Here is a 20,014-nt window from a genome sequence, read left to right as displayed (position 1 = left end):
TTGTGATACTATAAATATGTGAGTATATACTGTATATACACATATATAATAAATACAGTACATGTGATACTATTATAAATGGAATTATTTTTCCTGCTGTTAGTGTTGGAAATATTTCAAAAGACTGACCTGCACATCCTACAAGTGTGTATAGGTGCCAGCTGAAAAAACCTAGCAAATACAAAATGGATACAGCCGCACACTAAATGCCATCAATGTATAAGGGGACTCTGGTACTGCATTACTGCTATATGAAAAAATGAGATTTTTAGTTTATGAATTGGCCAATGCATGTAAGCCCGGAAACCAAACGGGAAATCTCAATATTCCGGGTCCCTAACTAAAATGCCACTATCTAGGTTAATGTTGGATGCAGCAGCGGCTCGTCAGGTGCGGAGGACTCTCCTGTGCTCGGTGGTTATTTGCAAGCTTCGTCATGCTTACTCCTCAGCTTCATGTGTAATCCAGGTAGGATTAGGTTTTCATGCATAGTTTATGGACAAGACCAAACTGATCACAAACCTGCAACACAATGAGCGCCGGATGGTGGAATTCTATCCGCCGTTTCTTCAGACATTCCTGCGCCTTCACCCGGTCCCCGCCGGCGGCTCCGCTCCTCTTACGCTGCTGGAACACCTAGAAAATATTAATAAGGCTTATTGATTAGGCCGGTGGCCACCACAGTCCTGACTTATTTCCCACCATTCCCACTTATTTCTAAAATATTTACACAAACATTTACATAAATTAGCATAATATAAATGCCCACCATAGAGCCAGCTCACACTTTCTGGTCTGGAAGAATTGTGGAAAAAGGGAAATCAGTAAAATAATGATTGGATGAACCCTTAAAGGGATCCTGTCACCAGATTTGTCCCCTATAAGCTGCAGCCACCACCAGTGATCTCTTATATACGGCGCTATATAACATAAAAATCACTATTATTATACTCACCTAAGGGGCGGTCCGATCCGATGGATGTCACTTCTCTCTCGTCCGGCGCCCCATCTCAGTGGCAATCTACGGCCTTCTTCTACCCAGCCCAGTATGGATGATGTGTCCGACGTCATCCACACAGACCGGCATTGCAGTCCAGTGCAGGTGAACTCTGATCTGCTTGTTGAGAGTAGATCAAAGTATTGTAATGCGCAGGCGCAAGGAAAGGTTAAGGACCACCCACGCATGCGCACTACAATACTTTAATCCACCCTCAGCAGGGCAGATCATAGTGTGCCTGCGCAGGACCTCAATGCTGGCCTGTGTGGATAATGTAGGACGCGTCATCCATACTGGACTGGGCAGAAGGAGAACGGAAATCGCAGCAGAGAGGAGGTGCTGGACCGGAGAGCTCCAACACCCTTCGGACCGGAGAGCAGCGACACCCATCAGACCGGAGAGCAGCGACACCCATCGGACCGGAGAGCAGCGACACCCATCAGACCGGAGAGCAGCGACACCCATCAGACCGGAGAGCAGCGACACCCATCAGACCGGAGAGCAGCGACACCCATCAGTCCGGAGAGCAGCGACACCCATCAGACCGGAGAGCAGCGACACCCATCAGACCGGAAAGCAGCGACACCCATCAGACCAGAGAGCAGCGACACCCATCAGACCGGAGAGCAGCGACACCCATCAGTCCGGAGAGCAGCGACACCCATCAGACCAGAGAGCAGCGACACCCATCAGACCGGAGAGCAGCGACACCCATCGGACCGGAGAGCAGCGACACCCATCGGACCGGAGAGCAGCGACACCCATCGGACCGGAGAGCAGCGACACCCATCGGACCGGAGAGCAGCGACACCCATCGGACCGGAGAGCAGCGACACCCATCGGACCGGAGAGCAACGACATCCATCGGACCGGAGAGCAACGACACCCATCAGACCGGAGAGCAGCGACACCCATCAGACAGGAGAGCAGCGACACCCATCGGACCGGAGAGCAACGACATCCATCGGACCGGAGAGCAGCGACACCCATCAGACAGGAGAGCAGCGACACCCATCAGACCGGAGAGCAGCGACTCCCACTGGACCGGAGAGCAGCGACACCCATCAGACCGGAGAGCAGCGACTCCCACTGGACCGGAGAGCAGCGACACCCATCGGATCGGAGAGCAGCGACACCCATCAGACCGGAGAGCAGCGACACCCATCGGACCGGAGAGCAGCGACACCCATCGGACCGGAGAGCAGCGACACCCATCGGACCGGAGAGCAGCGACACCCATCGGATCGGAGAGCAGCGACACCCATCGGACCGGAGAGCAGCGACACCCATCGGATCGGAGAGCAGCGACACCCATCGGACCGGAGAGCAGCGACACCCATCGGACCGGAGAGCAGCGACACCCATCGGATCGGAGAGCAGCGACACCCATCGGACCGGAGAGCAGCGACACCCATCGGACCGGAGAGCAGCGACACCCATCGGACCGGAGAGCAGCGACACCCATCGGACCGGAGAGCAGCGACACCCATCGGACCGGAGAGCAGCGACACCCATCGGACCGGAGAGCAGCGACACCCATCGGACCGGAGAGCAGCGACACCCATCAGACCGGAGAGCAGCGACACCCATCAGACCGGAGAGCAGCGACACCCATCAGACCGGAGAGCAGCGACACCCATCAGACCGGAGAGCAGCGACACCCATCAGACCGGAGAGCAGCGACACCCATCGGACCGGAGAGCAGCGACACCCATCGGACCGGAGAGCAGCGACACCCATCAGACCGGAGAGCAGCGACACCCATCAGACCGGAGAGCAGTGACACCCATCGGACCGGAGAGCAGCGACACCCATCGGACCGGACTGCCGCATAGGTGAGGATTATAAAAGTTTTTTTTTATGTAATACACATCGGGTCGGGCTCTTATATACAGTATTCTGGAATGCTGTATATAGGGGATCAATGGTGGTGGCCGCAGCTTATAGGGGACAAATCTGGTGACCGATTCCCTTAATCCCTTTTCATTGTAAAGCACACCGATGGCTCTTTAATTCAATGGATGCTTTTTAATCTTAATTCCAATAATCCGGTCCTCCCTGTGCATTTTGGAATGACTTTTGGTGCATTATTACTGCAGGTCAAAAGCTGCATCAAGGGCACCTCATTTAACCTGCAAAACCCTGCTCTGGACTGAAGAGGAGCAACTATCCCGAAACAGCCGTCTGTAGATGGGCGTCTTGTTTTGCAAATATCCCCGGTAATGCTGCAATTTTTATGAAAAAGAACAAGTCCGTGAATTAATCCTGCCCGAACCACAGGCAGCATAGCTCAGACACCGCCTCAGCCCCTGCAGCCAGGGAGATCCGGCTCTGAGACTGTCAGAGAAAACATAAAATCAGACGTAAAACAAGTGTCTCAAGAGGAGAGACCCCCGCGGCTGCTCCCCGCCCCCCGCCTCCCCTGAGTGACAGGTCTCCCCCTAAGAGCAGATGCGGAAAGGCTGCGGTGATCAGTCACTTGGACTAGTCACCCGGGATGCATGGTCCTTGGACGAGTTTTAGGCCTGTCCACACGGTGCATTTTTTTACTCATTTTATGCGAAATCTGCATGCCTATCCTGAAGCAAAGTCTTATGACATTTCTGAAGTGCTGTACGCACGTTGCTTATTTTATATGGTGCAGAACAAATCTGCAGCTCGCTAATTGTTGGTGCGCTTTTTAGCCCATTGACTTCACTAAAAAAACCGCACCAAAACCACATGCATTTTTTGGTGCATTTTTCTGCCAGAAGGTGCAGATTTGATGCAGAAAATTTCTGCACCAAATCTGCAGTGTGTGCACATACCCGTAACACTGCAGCGTTTAAAATAAAAAAAAAATGACCTATGGTTTAGATCATGTTTTTGTGTCACACTGGTTACTGCGGCTTTAATAAACTCTATGTTCCTGTAGGTTCAGGAAATTCACATGTAGATAACCACAATGGTCACACCCTGACCCTATCTTTTGTATTGAAGCATCATGCAAGCATTGTGAAGGAAGGAGGGGCAGGGAGCTGTGACATCACCTATTGTTATTGGTGGATCCTGTTTTATCAGCTTCTCATAGAAGTGTTACCTGATAGAATAATAATGCTGTCTCTGATGATAATGAGGCTGCTGAAATCTCTTCCTTACAGGAACTATGAGTTTAAAATAGCCTCAGTGGCTGGTATGAGAGCGCGGCGCTGGGAACTACCTGCCCGTTAGTTCTTACGCACATTGTAAAAAAAATAAAAATCCCTTATCCATAAGCATGTGTCAAGGTTTATTAAAAGGCTTATGAACAGGCATCGAGCAGCTGTCAATGCATTGTATTACATGCAAGCTGTAGAAGCTAAACAGGTCAGATACAGGAATTTATTATATCCAAAAATACGTGCAATGCAATAATGGATACAAAGTTGTCCACAGCCTTTTAGTCAATATTATGTTTCTATCAAGTCGGGGTAAAGTGCACTAAGAGCGTGAAACCGGTTTCCAAAGTGCTGTCCTTGCAGATTTTCTGTACACCGGTCCTTTAAAACCGGCTAGTCTGACCAAACCGGCCTCTTACATGATAAGCACACCTTCTCCCCACTTCTGTCAGGTGGAATTGTCATTATGTCTATTACGGCTGATTTTTCAGTAAATACGCACGGGCGATCCTGCACCTTCTCACCCCTCGCCCCGTGTTCTCCTCGCCCCTTCCTCCCCGCAGGGTAGGCCCTTTAGGAGCGTCCCTCCAGTGCAATTATGGGCTAGGTCAGCTCCTGGTCTATGGTGACTCTTTCCTCCCAGGTTGTGGCCGGCTGCCATTAAAGCCGCACAGATTGCTTTTTCCAGACACAATTGCTCATATCTGGGGCCAGCGCTGGTTTCCTCGTGTCTAGTGACTGGAGCCGCTATGCAGTCTCCACAGTCGCGCTTTGCTTGCCTATATATAGGAAAGTGACCACCACTTATAGCGGACGTAGCTTTGGGCACGTATACCTTCTATAATGAAGCTGTAAGAGGGAAACTTTATTAAGTCTTTTATTGTTTTTGTGCTCACACGGCCCTCACGGTGACGGTGAGCTTGTGCTTATACCCGGCAGCCAAGCGGTAAAGACAGAGCTGCAGTAGGGAGGGACTAACAGTCTGAACCAATGAGGAGACAGGGGGGTGTTATACTGTAACAGTCTGAACCAATAAGGAGACAGGGGGGTGTTATACTGTAACAGTCTGAACCAATGAGGAGACAGGGGGGGTGTTATACTGTAACAGTCTGGACCAATGATGAGACAGGGGGTGTTATACTGTAACAGTCTGAACCAATGAGGAGACAGGGGGGTGTTATACTGTAACAGTCTGAACCAATGATGAGACAGGGGGGTGTTATACTGTAACAGTCTGAACCAATGAGGAGACAGGGGGGTGTTATACTGTAACAGTCTGAACCAATGAGGAGACAGGGGGGTGTTATACTGTAACAGTCTGAACCAATGAGGAGACAGGGGGGTGTTATACTGTAACAGTCTGAACCAATAAGGAGACAGGGGGGTGTTATACTGTAACAGTCTGAACCAATGAGGAGACAGGGGGGGTGTTATACTGTAACAGTCTGGACCAATGATGAGACAGGGAGTGTGTCTTAGACTGTAACAGTCTGAACCAATGAGGAGACAGGGGGTGTGTCTTAGACTACTGTAGACTCCCTGTGCGCAGTCTAGCTAAGCTTCAGTAGTATATACTGTAACAGCTCTGCCCTAATGGAACTGCAACCAAAAATCAGTTAAAAACAAATAGGAAAGAATTACTTAACGATAATGACTTCTTTTCTGTCCAGCAGAAATCCTAGCTACTCAGCTGGGCAGGGAACTACAGCCAGCCCTATTTACTTAAAGGGGTTGTCCGCTACTAGGACAACCCTTTCTGATTCCACATGTTCCCCCTAGTTCACGTTTCCAGGGCTCACGTGGGATTGTGATGTCACAGAAGCCTAGCGTCCAATCAGCACTATCTTGCTTCTCCTTGCCTTTGAACCAAACGACTTAATCAACAGGAAGTGAACGCTGAGGCTGCCGTTCACTTCCTGTTGATTGCTCATTTGGTCCAAAGGTGGGAAGAAGGAAGCTGATGCTGATTGGACATGGGACTTGCGTGACATCACAACCCCATGTGCATTTCGGGACCGCAAACTCTGGCATCTGAGGAACAGTACCGGTATAGGAGGTGAGTATAGGCTTTATTATTTTACCTGGGGGAGAAACATGTGGAATCAGAATAGGTGTACGTAAATACATAGCGCCAGTATAGCACTGTATGTATAGAATCAGCCTGATAGCGCCAGTATAACACTGTATGTATAGAATCAGGCTGATAGTGCCAGTATAGCACTGTATGTATAGATCAGCCTGATAGTGCCAGTATAGCACTGTATGTATAGAATCAGCCTGATAGCGCCAGTATAACACTGTATGTATAGAATCAGCCTGATAGTGCCAGTATAGCACTGTATGTATAGAATCAGCCTGATAGTGCCAGTATAGCACTGTATGTATAGAATCAGCCTGATAGTGCCAGTATAGCACTGTATGTATAGGATCAGCCTGATAGTGCCAGTATAGCACTGTATGTATAGAATCAGCCTGATAGTGCCAGTATAGCACTGTATGTATAGAATCAGCCTGATAGCGCCAGTATAGCACTGTATGTATAGAATCAGCCTGATAGTGCCAGTATAGCACTGTATGTATAGAATCAGCCTGATAGTGCCAGTATAGCACTGTATGTATAGGATCAGCCTGATAGTGCCAGTATAGCACTGTATGTATAGAATCAGCCTGATAGTGCCAGTATAGCACTGTATGTATAGAATCAGCCTGATAGTGCCAGTATAGCACTGTATGTATAGAATCAGCCTGATAGCGCCAGTATAGCACTGTATGTATAGAATCAGCCTGATAGTGCCAGTATAGCACTGTATATATAGAATCAGCCTGATAGCTCCAGTATAGCATTGTATGTATAGAATCAGCCTGATAGCGCCAGTATAGCACTGTATGTATAGAATCAGCCTGATAGTGCCAGTATAGCACTGTATGTATAGAATCAGCATGATAGCGCCAGTATAGCACTGTATGTATAGAATCAGCCTGATAGTGCCAGTATAGCACTGTATGTATAGAATCAGCCTGATAGTGTCAGTATAGCACTGTATGTATGGAATCAGCCTGATAGCGCCAGTATAACACTGTATGTATAGAATCAGCCTGATCGTGCCAGTATAGCACTGTATGTATAGAATCAGCCTGATAGCGCCAGTATAGCACTGTATGTATAGAATCAGCCTGATAGTGCCAGTATAGCACTGTATGTATAGAATCAGCCTGATAGCGCCAGTATAACACTGTATGTATAGAATCAGCCTGATAGTGCCAGTATAGCACTGTATGTATAGAATCAGCCTGATAGCGCCAGTATAGCACTGTATGTATAGAATCAGCCTGATAGCGCCAGTATAACACTGTATGTATAGAATCAGCCTGATAGCGCCAGTATAGCACTGTATGTATAGAATCAGCCTGATAGTGCCAGTATAGCACTGTATGTATAGAATCAGCCTGATAGTGCCAGTATAGCACTGTATGTATAGAATCAGCCTGATAGCGCCAGTATAGCACTGTATGTATAGAATCAGCCTGATAGTGCCAGTATAGCACTGTATGTATAGAATCAGCCTGATAGCGCCAGTATAACACTGTATGTATAGAATCAGCCTGATAGCGCCAGTATAGCACTGTATGTATAGAATCAGCCTGATAGCGCCAGTATAGCACTGTATGTATAGAATCAGCCTGATAGCGCCAGTATAACACTGTATGTATAGAATCAGCCTGATAGCGCCAGTATAGCACTGTATGTATAGAATCAGCCTGATAGTGCCAGTATAGCACTGTATGTATAGAATCAGCCTGATAGCACCAGTATAGCACTGTATGTATAGAATCAGCCTGATAGTGCCAGTATAGCACTGTATGTATAGAATCAGCCTGATAGCGCCAGTATAACACTGTATGTATAGAATCAGCCTGATAGCGCCAGTATAGCACTGTATGTATAGAATCAGCCTGATAGTGCCAGTATAGCACTGTATGTATAGAATCAGCCTGATAGCGCCAGTATAGCACTGTATGTATAGAATCAGCCTGATAGTGCCAGTATAGCACTGTATGTATAGAATCAGCCTGATAGTGCCAGTATAGCACTGTATGTATAGAATCAGCCTGATAGTGCCAGTATAACACTGTATGTATAGAATCAGCCTGATAGCGCCAGTATAACACTGTATGTATAGAATCAGCCTGATAGTGCCAGTATAGCACTGTATGTATAGAATCAGCCTGATAGTGCCAGTATAGCACTGTATGTATAGAATCAGCCTCATAGCGCCAGTATAGCACTGTATGTATAGAATCAGCCTCATAGTGCCAGTATAGCACTGTATGTATAGAATCAGCCTGATAGTGCCAGTATAGCACTGTATGTATAGAATCAGCCTGATAGTGCCAGTATAGCACTGTATGTATAGAATCAGCCTCATAGTGCCAGTATAGCACTGTATGTATAGAATCAGCCTCATAGTGCCAGTATAGCACTGTATGTATAGAATCAGCCTCATAGTGCCAGTATAGCACTGTATGTATAGAATCAGCCTGATAGTGCCAGTATAGCACTGTATGTATAGAATCAGCCTGATAGTGCCAGTATAACACTGTATGTATAGAATCAGCCTGATAGCGCCAGTATAACACTGTATGTATAGAATCAGCCTGATAGTGCCAGTATAGCACTGTATGTATAGAATCAGCCTGATAGTGCCAGTATAGCACTGTATGTGTAGAATCAGCCTGATAGCGCCAGTATAACACTGTATGTATAGAATCAGCCTGATAGCGCCAGTATAGCACTGTATGTATAGAATCAGCCTGATAGTGCCAGTATAGCACTGTATGTATAGAATCAGCCTGATAGTGCCAGTATAGCACTGTATGTATAGAATCAGCCTGATAGTGCCAGTATAGCACTGTATGTATAGAATCAGCCTGATAGTGCCAGTATAGCACTGTATGTATAGGATCAGCCTGATAGTGCCAGTATAGCACTGTATGTATAGAATCAGCCTGATAGTGCCAGTATAGCACTGTATGTATAGAATCAGCCTGATAGCGCCAGTATAGCACTGTATGTATAGAATCAGCCTGATAGTGCCAGTATAGCACTGTATATATAGAATCAGCCTGATAGCGCCAGTATAGTACTGTATGTATAGAATCAGCCTGATAGTGCCAGTATAGCACTGTATGTATAGAATCAGCCTGATAGTGCCAGTATAGCACTGTATGTATAGAATCAGCCTGATAGCACCAGTATAGCACTGTATGTATAGAATCAGCCTGATAGTGCCAGTATAGCACTGTATGTATAGAATCAGCCTGATAGCGCCAGTATAGCACTGTATGTATAGAATCAGCCTGATAGCGCCAGTATAGCACTGTATGTATAGAATCAGCCTGATAGTGCTAGTATAGCACTGTATGTATAGAATTGGCATGATAGTGCCAGTATAGCACTGTATGTATAGAATTGGCATGATAGTGCCAGTATAGCACTGTATGTATAGAATCAGCCTGATAGTGCCAGTATAGCACTGTATGTATAGAATTGGCATGATAGTGCCAGTATAGCACTGTATGTATAGAATCAGCCTGATAGCACCAGTATAGCACTGTATGTATAGAATCAGCCTGATAGCGCCAGTATAGCACTGTATGTATAGAATCAGCCTGATAGTGCCAGTATAGCACTGTATGTATAGAATCAGCCTGATAGTGCCAGTATAGCACTGTATGTATAGAATTGGCATGATAGTGCCAGTATAGCACTGTATGTATAGAATTGGCATGATAGTGCCAGTATAGCACTGTATGTATAGAATCAGCCTGATAGTGCCAGTATAGCACTGTATGTATAGAATTGGCATGATAGTGCCAGTATAGCACTGGCTTTAGGTTATATAGAAAAATCCTGGTGGTTGGACCTCTTTTAAAAGCGTTTCCCACTACAATGATATTCACGATGATATCAGATTATTGGGGTCGGACACTCGTCACGGGGTCCAGTCAGTTGTTACCAGCTCTGGCAGCAGTTAAATGGAAGCCACATACAGACAAGAACACAACAGCTCCACCACACTTTAGTGGCAGCTCCTGGTACTGCAGGTCAGCTCCTATTCATTTGTAACTGTGAATTCTGACCCTCAGGAATCAGTCATATTAATTCTTTCCAAGAGGTTTTATTGGACAAACTGGTAGAAATCTGTATCTTAACAGCAATGAAAAGCAAATTTCGGCATAAAAACAGCTCTATCAGTAAAGAAGGTCATTAGCCAGTCTATGTTGTTTAACCCCGTGAGGGTTTTTGCCGTTTTGGAGCCCGGTGAGAATATGTCAGTCTTCGGAGATTTCCCACTGGAATCTGTAGCATCTCTGAGTATCTGAACATAAAAGCCCCTTTAATGGATTCTTGACCTGACCTAAGGTTGTACGACTCTGACTCTACCAATGTAAATGCTTAGAGGACGGGTCAGAATGTGGGCGAGCCGCCGTCCTCTGACATTTCTAACATTTTTTTTGTTAAATTTAGCCCTAACCCAGAGAACCAGATTTTACCCTCTAAATATGAGCCACAGATGGCGCTCAGCTGTCAGAGGGGCGACATGAACACGCAGAGGCTGAAGAGTCATCTCGGAAACCACAGAACGTGTACAAAAAGATTCTTCACTTGATTGATTTCCTAAGACTTCATTATAGTGTATATAAAGCTGGCGCATTTTAAAGCCTACACTGAAGTGGTTTTCCACCTTGCTGCAGTTGGTTTAAAAAAATCCACCACACTGAGCTTCACTCCCCCTCCCCGGGTCCAGCGCTGATTCTCCGCCGTTGCTCCTGTCGTCTGTTATTGTCTACTTTGCTGCAGCCTATAACTAAGCGCAATGTCTCTGCCCACTTTGACGGCATAATCTGCTCAGAGCCGCTGAGCTCACTGATTGGCAGCAGCGCTGTCAACAATAAAAGTGAGAGCAATGGTGGAAACTCAGTGTTGAACCTGGGGAAGGTGAGTTAAGCCTAATCTTTTCTTTTGAAACAAACTGCAGCCGAAGCAAAAGGGTTGTAAACTGGAAAACCACTCATAAACTTCAAGATACAGAACTCTGTGGTTTAAAAGAACTGGACTTGCATGAAACGAAAGAAATTCCCATGAACTTACACATTGTTGGGAATCCAATTAGTGATGAGCGGGCACTACCATGCTCGGGTGCTCGGTACTGGTAACTAGTGATGAGCGGGCACTACCATGCTCGGGTGCTCAGTACTGGTAACTAGTGATGAGCGGGCACTACCATGCTCGGGTGCTCGGTACTGGTAACTAGTGATGAGCGGGCACTACCATGCTCGGGTGCTCAGTACTGGTAACTAGTGATGAGCGGGCACTACCATGCTCGGGGGCTCAGTACTGGTAACTAGTGATGAGCGGGCACTACCATGCTCGGGTACTCAGTACTGGTAACTAGTGATGAGCGGGCACTACCATGTTCGGGTGCTCTGTACTGGTAACTAGTGATGAGCGGGCACTACCATGCTTGGGTGCTCGGGGTACTGATAACTAGTGATGAGCCGGCACTACCATGTTCGGGTGCTCAGTACTGGTAAGTAGTGATGAGCGGGCACTACCATGCTCTAGTGCTCGGTACTGGTAACTAGTGATGAGCGGGCACTACCATGCTCGGGTGCTCTGTACTGGTAACTAGTGATGAGCGGGCACTACCATGCTCGGGTGCTCAGTACTGGTAACTAGTGATGAGCGGGCACTACCATGCTCAGGTGCTCAGTACTGGTAACTAGTGATGAGCGGGCACTACCATGCTCGGGTGCTCAGTACTGGTAACTAGTGATGAGCGGGCACTACCATGCTCGGGTGCTCAGTACTGGTAACTAGTGATGAGCGGGCACTACCATGCTCGGGTGCTCAGTACTGGTAACTAGTGATGAGCGGGCACTACCATGCTCGGGTGCTCAGTACTGGTAACTAGTGATGAGCGGGCACTACCATGCTCGGGTGCTCAGTACTGGTAACTAGTGATGAGCGGGCACTACCATGCTCGGGTGCTCAGTACTGGTAACTAGTGATGAGCGGGCACTACCATGCTCGGGTGCTCAGTACTGGTAACTAGTGATGAGCGGGCACTACCATGCTCGGGTGCTCAGTACTGGTAACTAGTGATGAGCGGGCACTACCATGCTCGGGTGCTCAGTACTGGTAACTAGTGATGAGCGGGCACTACCATGCTCGGGTGCTCAGTACTGGTAACTAGTGATGAGCGGGCACTACCATGCTCGGGTGCTCAGTACTGGTAACTAGTGATGAGCGGGCACTACCATGCTCGGGTGCTCAGTACTGGTAACTAGTGATGAGCGGGCACTACCATGCTCGGGTGCTCAGTACTGGTAACTAGTGATGAGCGGGCACTACCATGCTCGGGTGCTCAGTACTGGTAACTAGTGATGAGCGGGCACTACCATGCTCGGGTACTCAGTACTGGTAACTAGTGATGAGCGGGCACTACCATGCTCGGGTGCTCAGTACTGGTAACTAGTGATGAGCGGGCACTACCATGCTCGGGTGCTCAGTACTGGTAACTAGTGATGAGCGGGCACTACCATGCTCGGGTACTCAGTACTGGTAACTAGTGATGAGTGGGCACTACCATGCTCGGGTGCTCAGTACTGGTAACTAGTGATGAGCGGGCACTACCATGCTCGGGTGCTCTGTACTGGTAACTAGTGATGAGCGGGCACTACCATGCTCAGGTGCTCAGTACTGGTAACTAGTGATGAGTGGGCACTACCATGCTCGGGTGCTCAGTAGTGGTAACGAGCACTCCGATGGGCTTGACTGAAGTACGGACTATAATGGAAGTCAATGGGAAACTTCCGCATTTTCTGGAAGATCTTGAATATAACTGTGTGGCCATGGTGTCCGATGTGTATCACACAGTAAAGGCTTTTGGCTGATTCTGCCATTATGTAATGTGTATGAGGTCTCCATATTCTGGAATTGAAGATGAGAATGGTTGTGCAGTGACGCCCGACGCTTGATATTTCGGAGATTTTCCGCTGTCAGAGCCGCACTTTTCTCCGCTCTTCCGGTTTTAATTCCATGAGTGCCTGGCGGAGCTGAGCGTTCCTGTGTATGGAGGGGTCAGGAGAGCGGTGTCTGCTGAAGGACCGGCTGACAGTCATGGGATACTTGGGCTATGTTCAAACGTTGCATTTTTGCAGCTTTTTCTTTTAAAGCTGCTTTTTACATTATCAGCAAAGCTGTGAGATTTCTGAAATCTCATGCACACAAGTGCTTTTTTATTTTTTACCGGACTTAATTGGAAAACTTACTTTTTTGAAATCTGGAGTTGTTTCAGCGTTATTGCAGCCTTTTTCACCGTAGAAAGAAAGGAGTACTTGCAAAATCGCTGCAAAGACACAACCATGCATTTTTGCTGTTTTTGTTGCATTTTTGCGGCTTCATTTAATGAATGAAATTAACTTTATTAGACGTGTGCTGTAGAGAAATGACACATATACTCTGCAAAAAAATGCAGCAAAAATCTGCCTTTTGGAAGCCGCTTCTTTACTGCCAGCAGAAAAGAAAAAGCAGCAGAAAAGAAAAAGCAGCAGAAAAAGCAACGTATGAACATAGCCATAGTGGGGTCCAAAAGAACTATGAGTAAAGATCTAACCCGAGGTGTGATGATCAATGGCTTTGGCCTCGGTTCCCATTGCGCTTAGCTTCTGGAAGCAATATGCTAATGATCCTCTGCTGCAAACATCAGTTGAGGGTCATGTGACTATGATGTGATCTTGTGATCGGATCACAGCTGCGGAGAAGAGGGGAGAGCACTTTCTCCATCTCCTCCACTGTCTGTCTCTGTATATTTCACTGCATTCGGATGACATACGAGTGCAGTTGGATGTTTCACACGCTCCCATAGACTTGTATGGAGGTGCGTAAGCTGAGACTTGCTGGCGAACAGCGCCTAGCGATTCATTCTGTATGTCGCTATAACATGAGAAATCAGTCGCAGATGGACACTGCCCCATAGTCTTGCACTAGAGAGCAATCTAATGTTTTATCAGATTGCACTTGTCCGTTGAACCCTTTCCCTGTATATTTCACTGCCCGTTCCTTATCGTTAGATGAAGGATGCAGAATGAGGACTTAGCCCATTATGTGCCTGGTGTTTAAATAGACATAAAGCGCACAATTAGGCGGTTACAAGCCTCTCGCCCGTGTCTGGAGTCATTATGTCATTGTACGTGCAGAACGCGTTCAGACTTTACATCATGGGAATAAGAGGTGGGAAGTGACATTAAATGTGACATTACATTATCCCGAAGAGGAAACAACAGAACTATTATATAAAGCAGTGCATCAAAAGACGCTGATTACACATTCTACATAAGGTGGAAGTAAATTGCCATCTATTCATTTGCACCCGATGTCTTTTACCTCGGCAAGGAGTCTACAAAGGGTAATCATGGGGCACAAGAAGGGCGGCCTGGGAGGGGCGTGCGGGCGGCCTGGGAGCGGCGTGCGGGCGGCCTGGGAGGGGCGTGCGGGCGGCCTGGGAGCGGCGTGCGGGCGGCCTGGGAGGGGCGTGCGGGCGGCCTGGGAGCGGCGTGCGGGCGGCCTGGGAGGGGCGTGCGCGCGGCCTGGGAGGGGCGTGCGCGCGGCCTGGGAGGGGCGTGCGCGCGGCCTGGGAGGGGCGTGCGCGCGGCCTGGGAGGGGCGTGCGCGCGGCCTGGGAGGGGCGTGCGGGCGGCCTGGGAGGGGCGTGCGCGCGGCCTGGGAGGGGCAATGCGCGCGCGGCCTGGGAGGGGCGTGCGCGCGCGGCCTGGGAGGGGCGTGCGCGCGCGGCCTGGGAGGGGCGTGCGGGCGGCCTGGGAGCAGCAGGCGGGCGGCCTGGGAGGGGCGTGCGGGCGGCCTGGGAGGGGCGTGCGGGCGGCCTGGGAGGGGCGTGCGGGCGGCCTGGGAGGGGCGTGCGCGCGGCCTGGGAGGGGCGTGCGCGCGGCCTGGGAGCGGCGTGCGCGCGGCCTGGGAGCGGCGTGCGTGCGGCCTGGGAGGGGCGTGATGGAGATTGTGCCAACCTAAATAAATAATAAAATACCCCTGAACAGGGGACTCGACCTCTATAAGCTTCTCTGTGGAGCCTGGAAAATAATGAAATGTATAAACACAGCTGTGTATTTAAGTGAAGAATCAAAATGTTACTGTTTTAAAAAATTGCAGTAAATAAACAATGTTGCAAATCTATATAAAAATACAACAAAAAACAAACAACGTAGCAAAAACACAAAGTTATTATTGTGGACAAAAGAAAAGTGGATAAAAAGCAGCAAAACATGTGCTCCGGCCGCAGGATCATCCAACGAGTGCAAGTATCAGACAAGAGGATCACATCAGGTGAACGACAATCGAGTATCGATGCCTGAAATAAAAGAAAAGATGGAAATAAAAGAAAAGATGGAGTGCGACTAAGAAAAAAAAAAAAGATTGTGTTTTAAAGACAGGAAAATAATGGAGGGATGAGTATTTGTAGGAACGTTGGCTCCACTATTGGCCGATCTAAACATCTGACAAAGGAGCAATGTAGGGCAGCTGGGGACTCGCATATACCTCTGGTGTCATTTTTGCCGCCTTTTTGGAATAAATTATGATGCATTTGTTAGCTGTAGATCCCCACACCCTCTGGGCTAAGCTCTGACCACCTTCCAAAAAGTTGGGGGAGTGGAGAACGACTGGTGTAAAGACACCAAAAGTCAGAAAATGTTTGTGCAACTGAGTACGCAATAATTGTGTGACACTTAAAGGGACCCTGTCACCAGATTTGTCCCCTATAAGCTGCAGCCACCACCAGTGATCCCCTATATACGGCATTCCAGAATACTGTATATAAGAGCCCAGGCCGCTCTGTAGAATGTAAAAATCACTTTATTATACTCACCTGGGGGGTGGTCCGGTCTGATGGGTGTCGCTGCTCTCCGGTCTGATGGGTGTCGCTGCTCTCCAGTCCAGTGGGTGTCGCTGCTCTCCGGTCCGATGGGTGTCGCTGCTCTCCAGTCTGATGGGTGTCGCTGCTCTCCAGTCTGATGGGTGTCGCTGCTCTCCGGTCCGATGGGTGTCGCTGCTCTCCGGTCTGATGGGTGTCGCTGCTCTCCGGTCCGATGTGCAGGGCCGTATTTACCATTAGGCACCCGTGGTCCGGTGCCTAGGGCGGCAGATTGTGAGGGGCGGCACCTTCTGGCAGCAAAAAAAAAAAAAAAAAAATTTTTTTTTTTTTTTTTTTTACATTTTTTTTTTTTTTTGTGGCCGCCGAGCACAGGGAGCTGATTGACCCCGGAACTGCCGGCGCCTGCACTTCCGGGGTCACAGGCGCGCGCCAATCAGCTCCTTCCTCTGTGCTGCGTCCACTGCTGTGTGGACGTCACATGCAGAGCTCACAGCAGGACGCCGCGGAGGACGCCGTGATGGAAGCCGGTGTCAGAAGAGGATACTCACGTGAGCCAGGAAGATGGCGGCGGGCACTGGAGCAGGTAAGTGGATTCATAAGGAGCGTGGGAGTGTCTCTAATGCAGACCAGAGATCTGCGCATGCGGGGGGGGGGAGGCGGCAAAGGCAGATACTGGAGGGAGGCAGAGGCTGAGACTGGGGGGAGGCTGGAGGGAGGCAGAGGCTGAGACTGGGGGGAGGCTGGAGGGAGGCAGAGGCTGAGACTGGAGGGAGGCAGTGGCTGAGACTGGGGGGAGGCTGGAGGGAGGCAGAGGCTGAGACTGGAGAGAGGCAGAGGCTGAGACTGGGGGGAGGCAGAGGCTGAGACTGGAGGGAGGCAGAGGCTGAGACTGTGGGGAGGCTGGAGGGAGGCAGAGGCTGAGACTGGGGGAGGCTGGAGGGAGGCAGAGGCAGAGACTGGGGGGGGCTGGAGGGAGGCAGAGGCAGAGACTGGGGGGAGGCTGGAGGGAGGCAGAGGCTGAGACTGGGGGAGGCTGGAGAGAGGCAGAGGCTGAGACTGGGGGGAGGCTGGAGGGAGGCAGAGGCAGAGACTGGGGGGAGGCTGGAGGGAGGCAGAGTCAGAGACTGGGGGCAGGCTGGAGGGAGGCAGAGTCAGAGACTGGGGGCAGGCTGGAGGGAGGCAGAGGCAGAGACTGGGGGGAGGCTGGAGGGAGGCAGAGGCTGAGACTGGAGGGAGGCTGAGACTGGGGGGAGGCTGGAGGGAGACTGAGGCTGAGACTGGGGGGAGGCTGGAGGGAGGCTGAGGCTGAGACTGAAGGGAGGCTGAGGCTGAGACTGGGGGGAGGCTGGAGGGAGGCAGAGACTGGGGGGAGGCTGGAGGGAGGCAGAGGCAGAGACTGGGGGGAGGCTGGAGGGAGGCTGAGGCTGAGACTGGAGGGAGGCTGAGGCTGAGACTGGAGGGAGGCTGGAGGGAGGCTGAGGCGGAGACTGGGGCAGGCTGAGGCTGGGGGGAGGCAAAGGCTGAGACTGGGGAAGAGAGGCTGATGCTGAGGGAAGATAGAGGCTGATGCTGGGGGAGAGAGGCTGATGCTGGGGGAGTGGGAGAGAGGGGCTAATGCTAGAGACAGAGGACAAGGGATGAGGGATAGTGCAATGACAATATCGATTGGGTGGGGGGAGTGTAAGGACTCAGAATAAGAGGGGGCAGCATTGGGAGCTCATTGTGAAGAAGGGGCAGCATGTGTGGGATCAGTATGGAGTGGAGCAATGTAGGGGAGTCAATATCAAGAGTGGGGTAGTGTGTGTGTGGGGGGTCTCAGCATAAGCGTTAGTGTGGTGGTCTTAGCATGAGTGGGGCAACATGAAGGTCTCATTATGGAAAAGAGGAAGGCAGCATTAGGAGCTCATGGAGAGGGACAGCATGCATGGGACATTGTGAGAAGGGGGCAGCATGCATGGGACACTGAGGAGGGGGCAGCATGCATGAAACATTGTGAGAAGGGGGCAGCATGCATGGGACACTGAGGAGGGGGCAGCATGCATGAGACATTGTGAGGAGGGAGCAGCATGCATGGGACATTGTGAGGAAGGAGCAGCATGCATGGGACATTGTGAGGAGGGAGCATCAAGCATGAGACATTGTGCGGAGGGAGCAGCATTCATGGGACATTGTGAGGAGGGAGCAGCATGCATGGGACATTGTGAGGAGGGAGCAGCATGCATGGGACATTGTGAGGCGGGAGCAGCATACATGAGACATTGTGAGGAGGGGGCAGCATGCATGAGACATTGTGAGGAGGGAGCAGCATTCATGGGACATTGTGAGGAGGGAGCAGCATGCATGGGACATTGTGAGGCGGGAGCAGCATACATGAGACATTGTGAGGAGGGGGCAGCATGCATGAGACATTGTGAGGAGGGAGCAGCATTCATGGGACATTGTGAGGAGGGAGCAGCATGCATGGGACATTGTGAGGAGGGGCAGCATGCATGGGACATTGTGAGGAGGGAGCAGCATGCATGGGACATTGTGAAGAGGGGGCAGCATGCATGGGACATTGTGAGGAGAGAGCAGCATGCATGGGACATTGTGAGGAGGGGGCAGCATGCATGGGACATTGTGAGGAGGGGGCAGCATGCATGGGACATTGTGAGGAGGGGGCAGCATGCATAAGACATTGTGAGGAGGGGGCAGCATGCAAGGGACATTGTGAGGAGGGGGCAGCATGCAAGGGACATTGTGAGGAGGGAGCAGCATGCATGGGACATTGTGAGGAGGGGGCAGCATGCATGGGACATTGTGAGGAGGGGGCAGCATGCAAGGGACATTGTGAGGAGGGGGCAGCATTCATGGGACATTGTGAGGAGGGGGCAGCATGCATGGGACATTGTGAGGAGGGGGCAGCAAGCATGGGACATTGTGAGGAGGGAGCAGCATGCATGGGACATTGTGACGAGGGAGCAGCATGCATGGGACATTGTGAGGAGGGGGCAGCATGCATGGGACATTGTGAGGAGGGGGCAGCATGCATGGGACATTGTGAGGAGGGGGCAGCAAGCATGGGACATTGTGAGGAGGGAGCAGCATGCATGGGACATTGTGAGGAGGGGGCAGCAAGCATGGGACATTGTGAGGAGGGAGCAGCATGCATGGGACATTGTGACGAGGGAGCAGCATGCATGGGACATTGTGAGGAGGGGGCAGCATGCATGGGACATTGTGAGGAGGGGGCAGCATGCATGGGACATTGTGAGGAGGGGGCAGCATGCATGGGACATTGTGAGGAGGGGGCAGCATGCATGGGATATTGTGAGGAGGGGGCAGCATGCATGGGACATTGTCCTCACATCATGCTGCTCCCTCCTCACAATGTACAGATCATATTTCATAATCGAGGAAGGTGTGGTGGATATACAGTAGTTTATAAGGGAGGGCAGTGTGGTGTTTATTAGGGGCAGTGTGACAGTCACAGTATATAAGTGGGGACGGTGTGGTGGGAATATTTTATACTCATGCTATGTTTTGATGTGCCTGTGGTGATTCCCATTGGGGGGGGGGGTTCGTTTCTTATTGATACTTTTTAAAGTGTGCTACAGAGTAGATCTGCCTTAAACAGATGTCGTGTGCGAAAACTCAGTTTTACGTTGTCACTAAGGGGCGCGACCACTTAAAGTGCCTAGGGCAGCACGAAGGCAAAATACAGCCCTGCCGATGTGCGTCGTTGCTCTCTGGTCCGGCGCCTCCTCTCTGCGACAATCTCCATCCTCCTCCTACCCAGCCCAGTATGGATGAAACGTCCTACATCATACACACAGGCCGGCATTGCGGTCCTGCACGGTTGTACTTTCATCTGGACTGTTGAGGGCAGAGCAAAATACTATAATGCGCAGGTACGAGGAAAAGTTAAAGACCGCCCGCACATGCGCACTA

At 50.2% G+C, this 20,014-nt stretch overlaps 1 protein-coding gene across 1 annotated transcript in view; it reads right to left on the bottom strand.

The window, feature by feature from the left end:
* Window positions 1–474: 474 nt before the first annotated feature.
* The window catches only part of LOC142250098 (uncharacterized), a 111,636-nt gene continuing 92,096 nt past the window's right edge, over window positions 475–20,014 (bottom strand). The window contains exon 8 of the mRNA XM_075322163.1: window positions 475–636. Coding sequence (XP_075178278.1) covers window positions 475–636 — 162 coding nt within the window. The remainder of the gene's footprint in view (window positions 637–20,014) is intronic.

The sequence above is a fragment of the Anomaloglossus baeobatrachus genome, chromosome 8, assembly GCF_048569485.1.
Source record: "Anomaloglossus baeobatrachus isolate aAnoBae1 chromosome 8, aAnoBae1.hap1, whole genome shotgun sequence".
Taxonomy (NCBI): domain Eukaryota; kingdom Metazoa; phylum Chordata; class Amphibia; order Anura; family Aromobatidae; genus Anomaloglossus; species Anomaloglossus baeobatrachus.
This window is presented reverse-complemented; position numbering and strand designations above follow the sequence as displayed.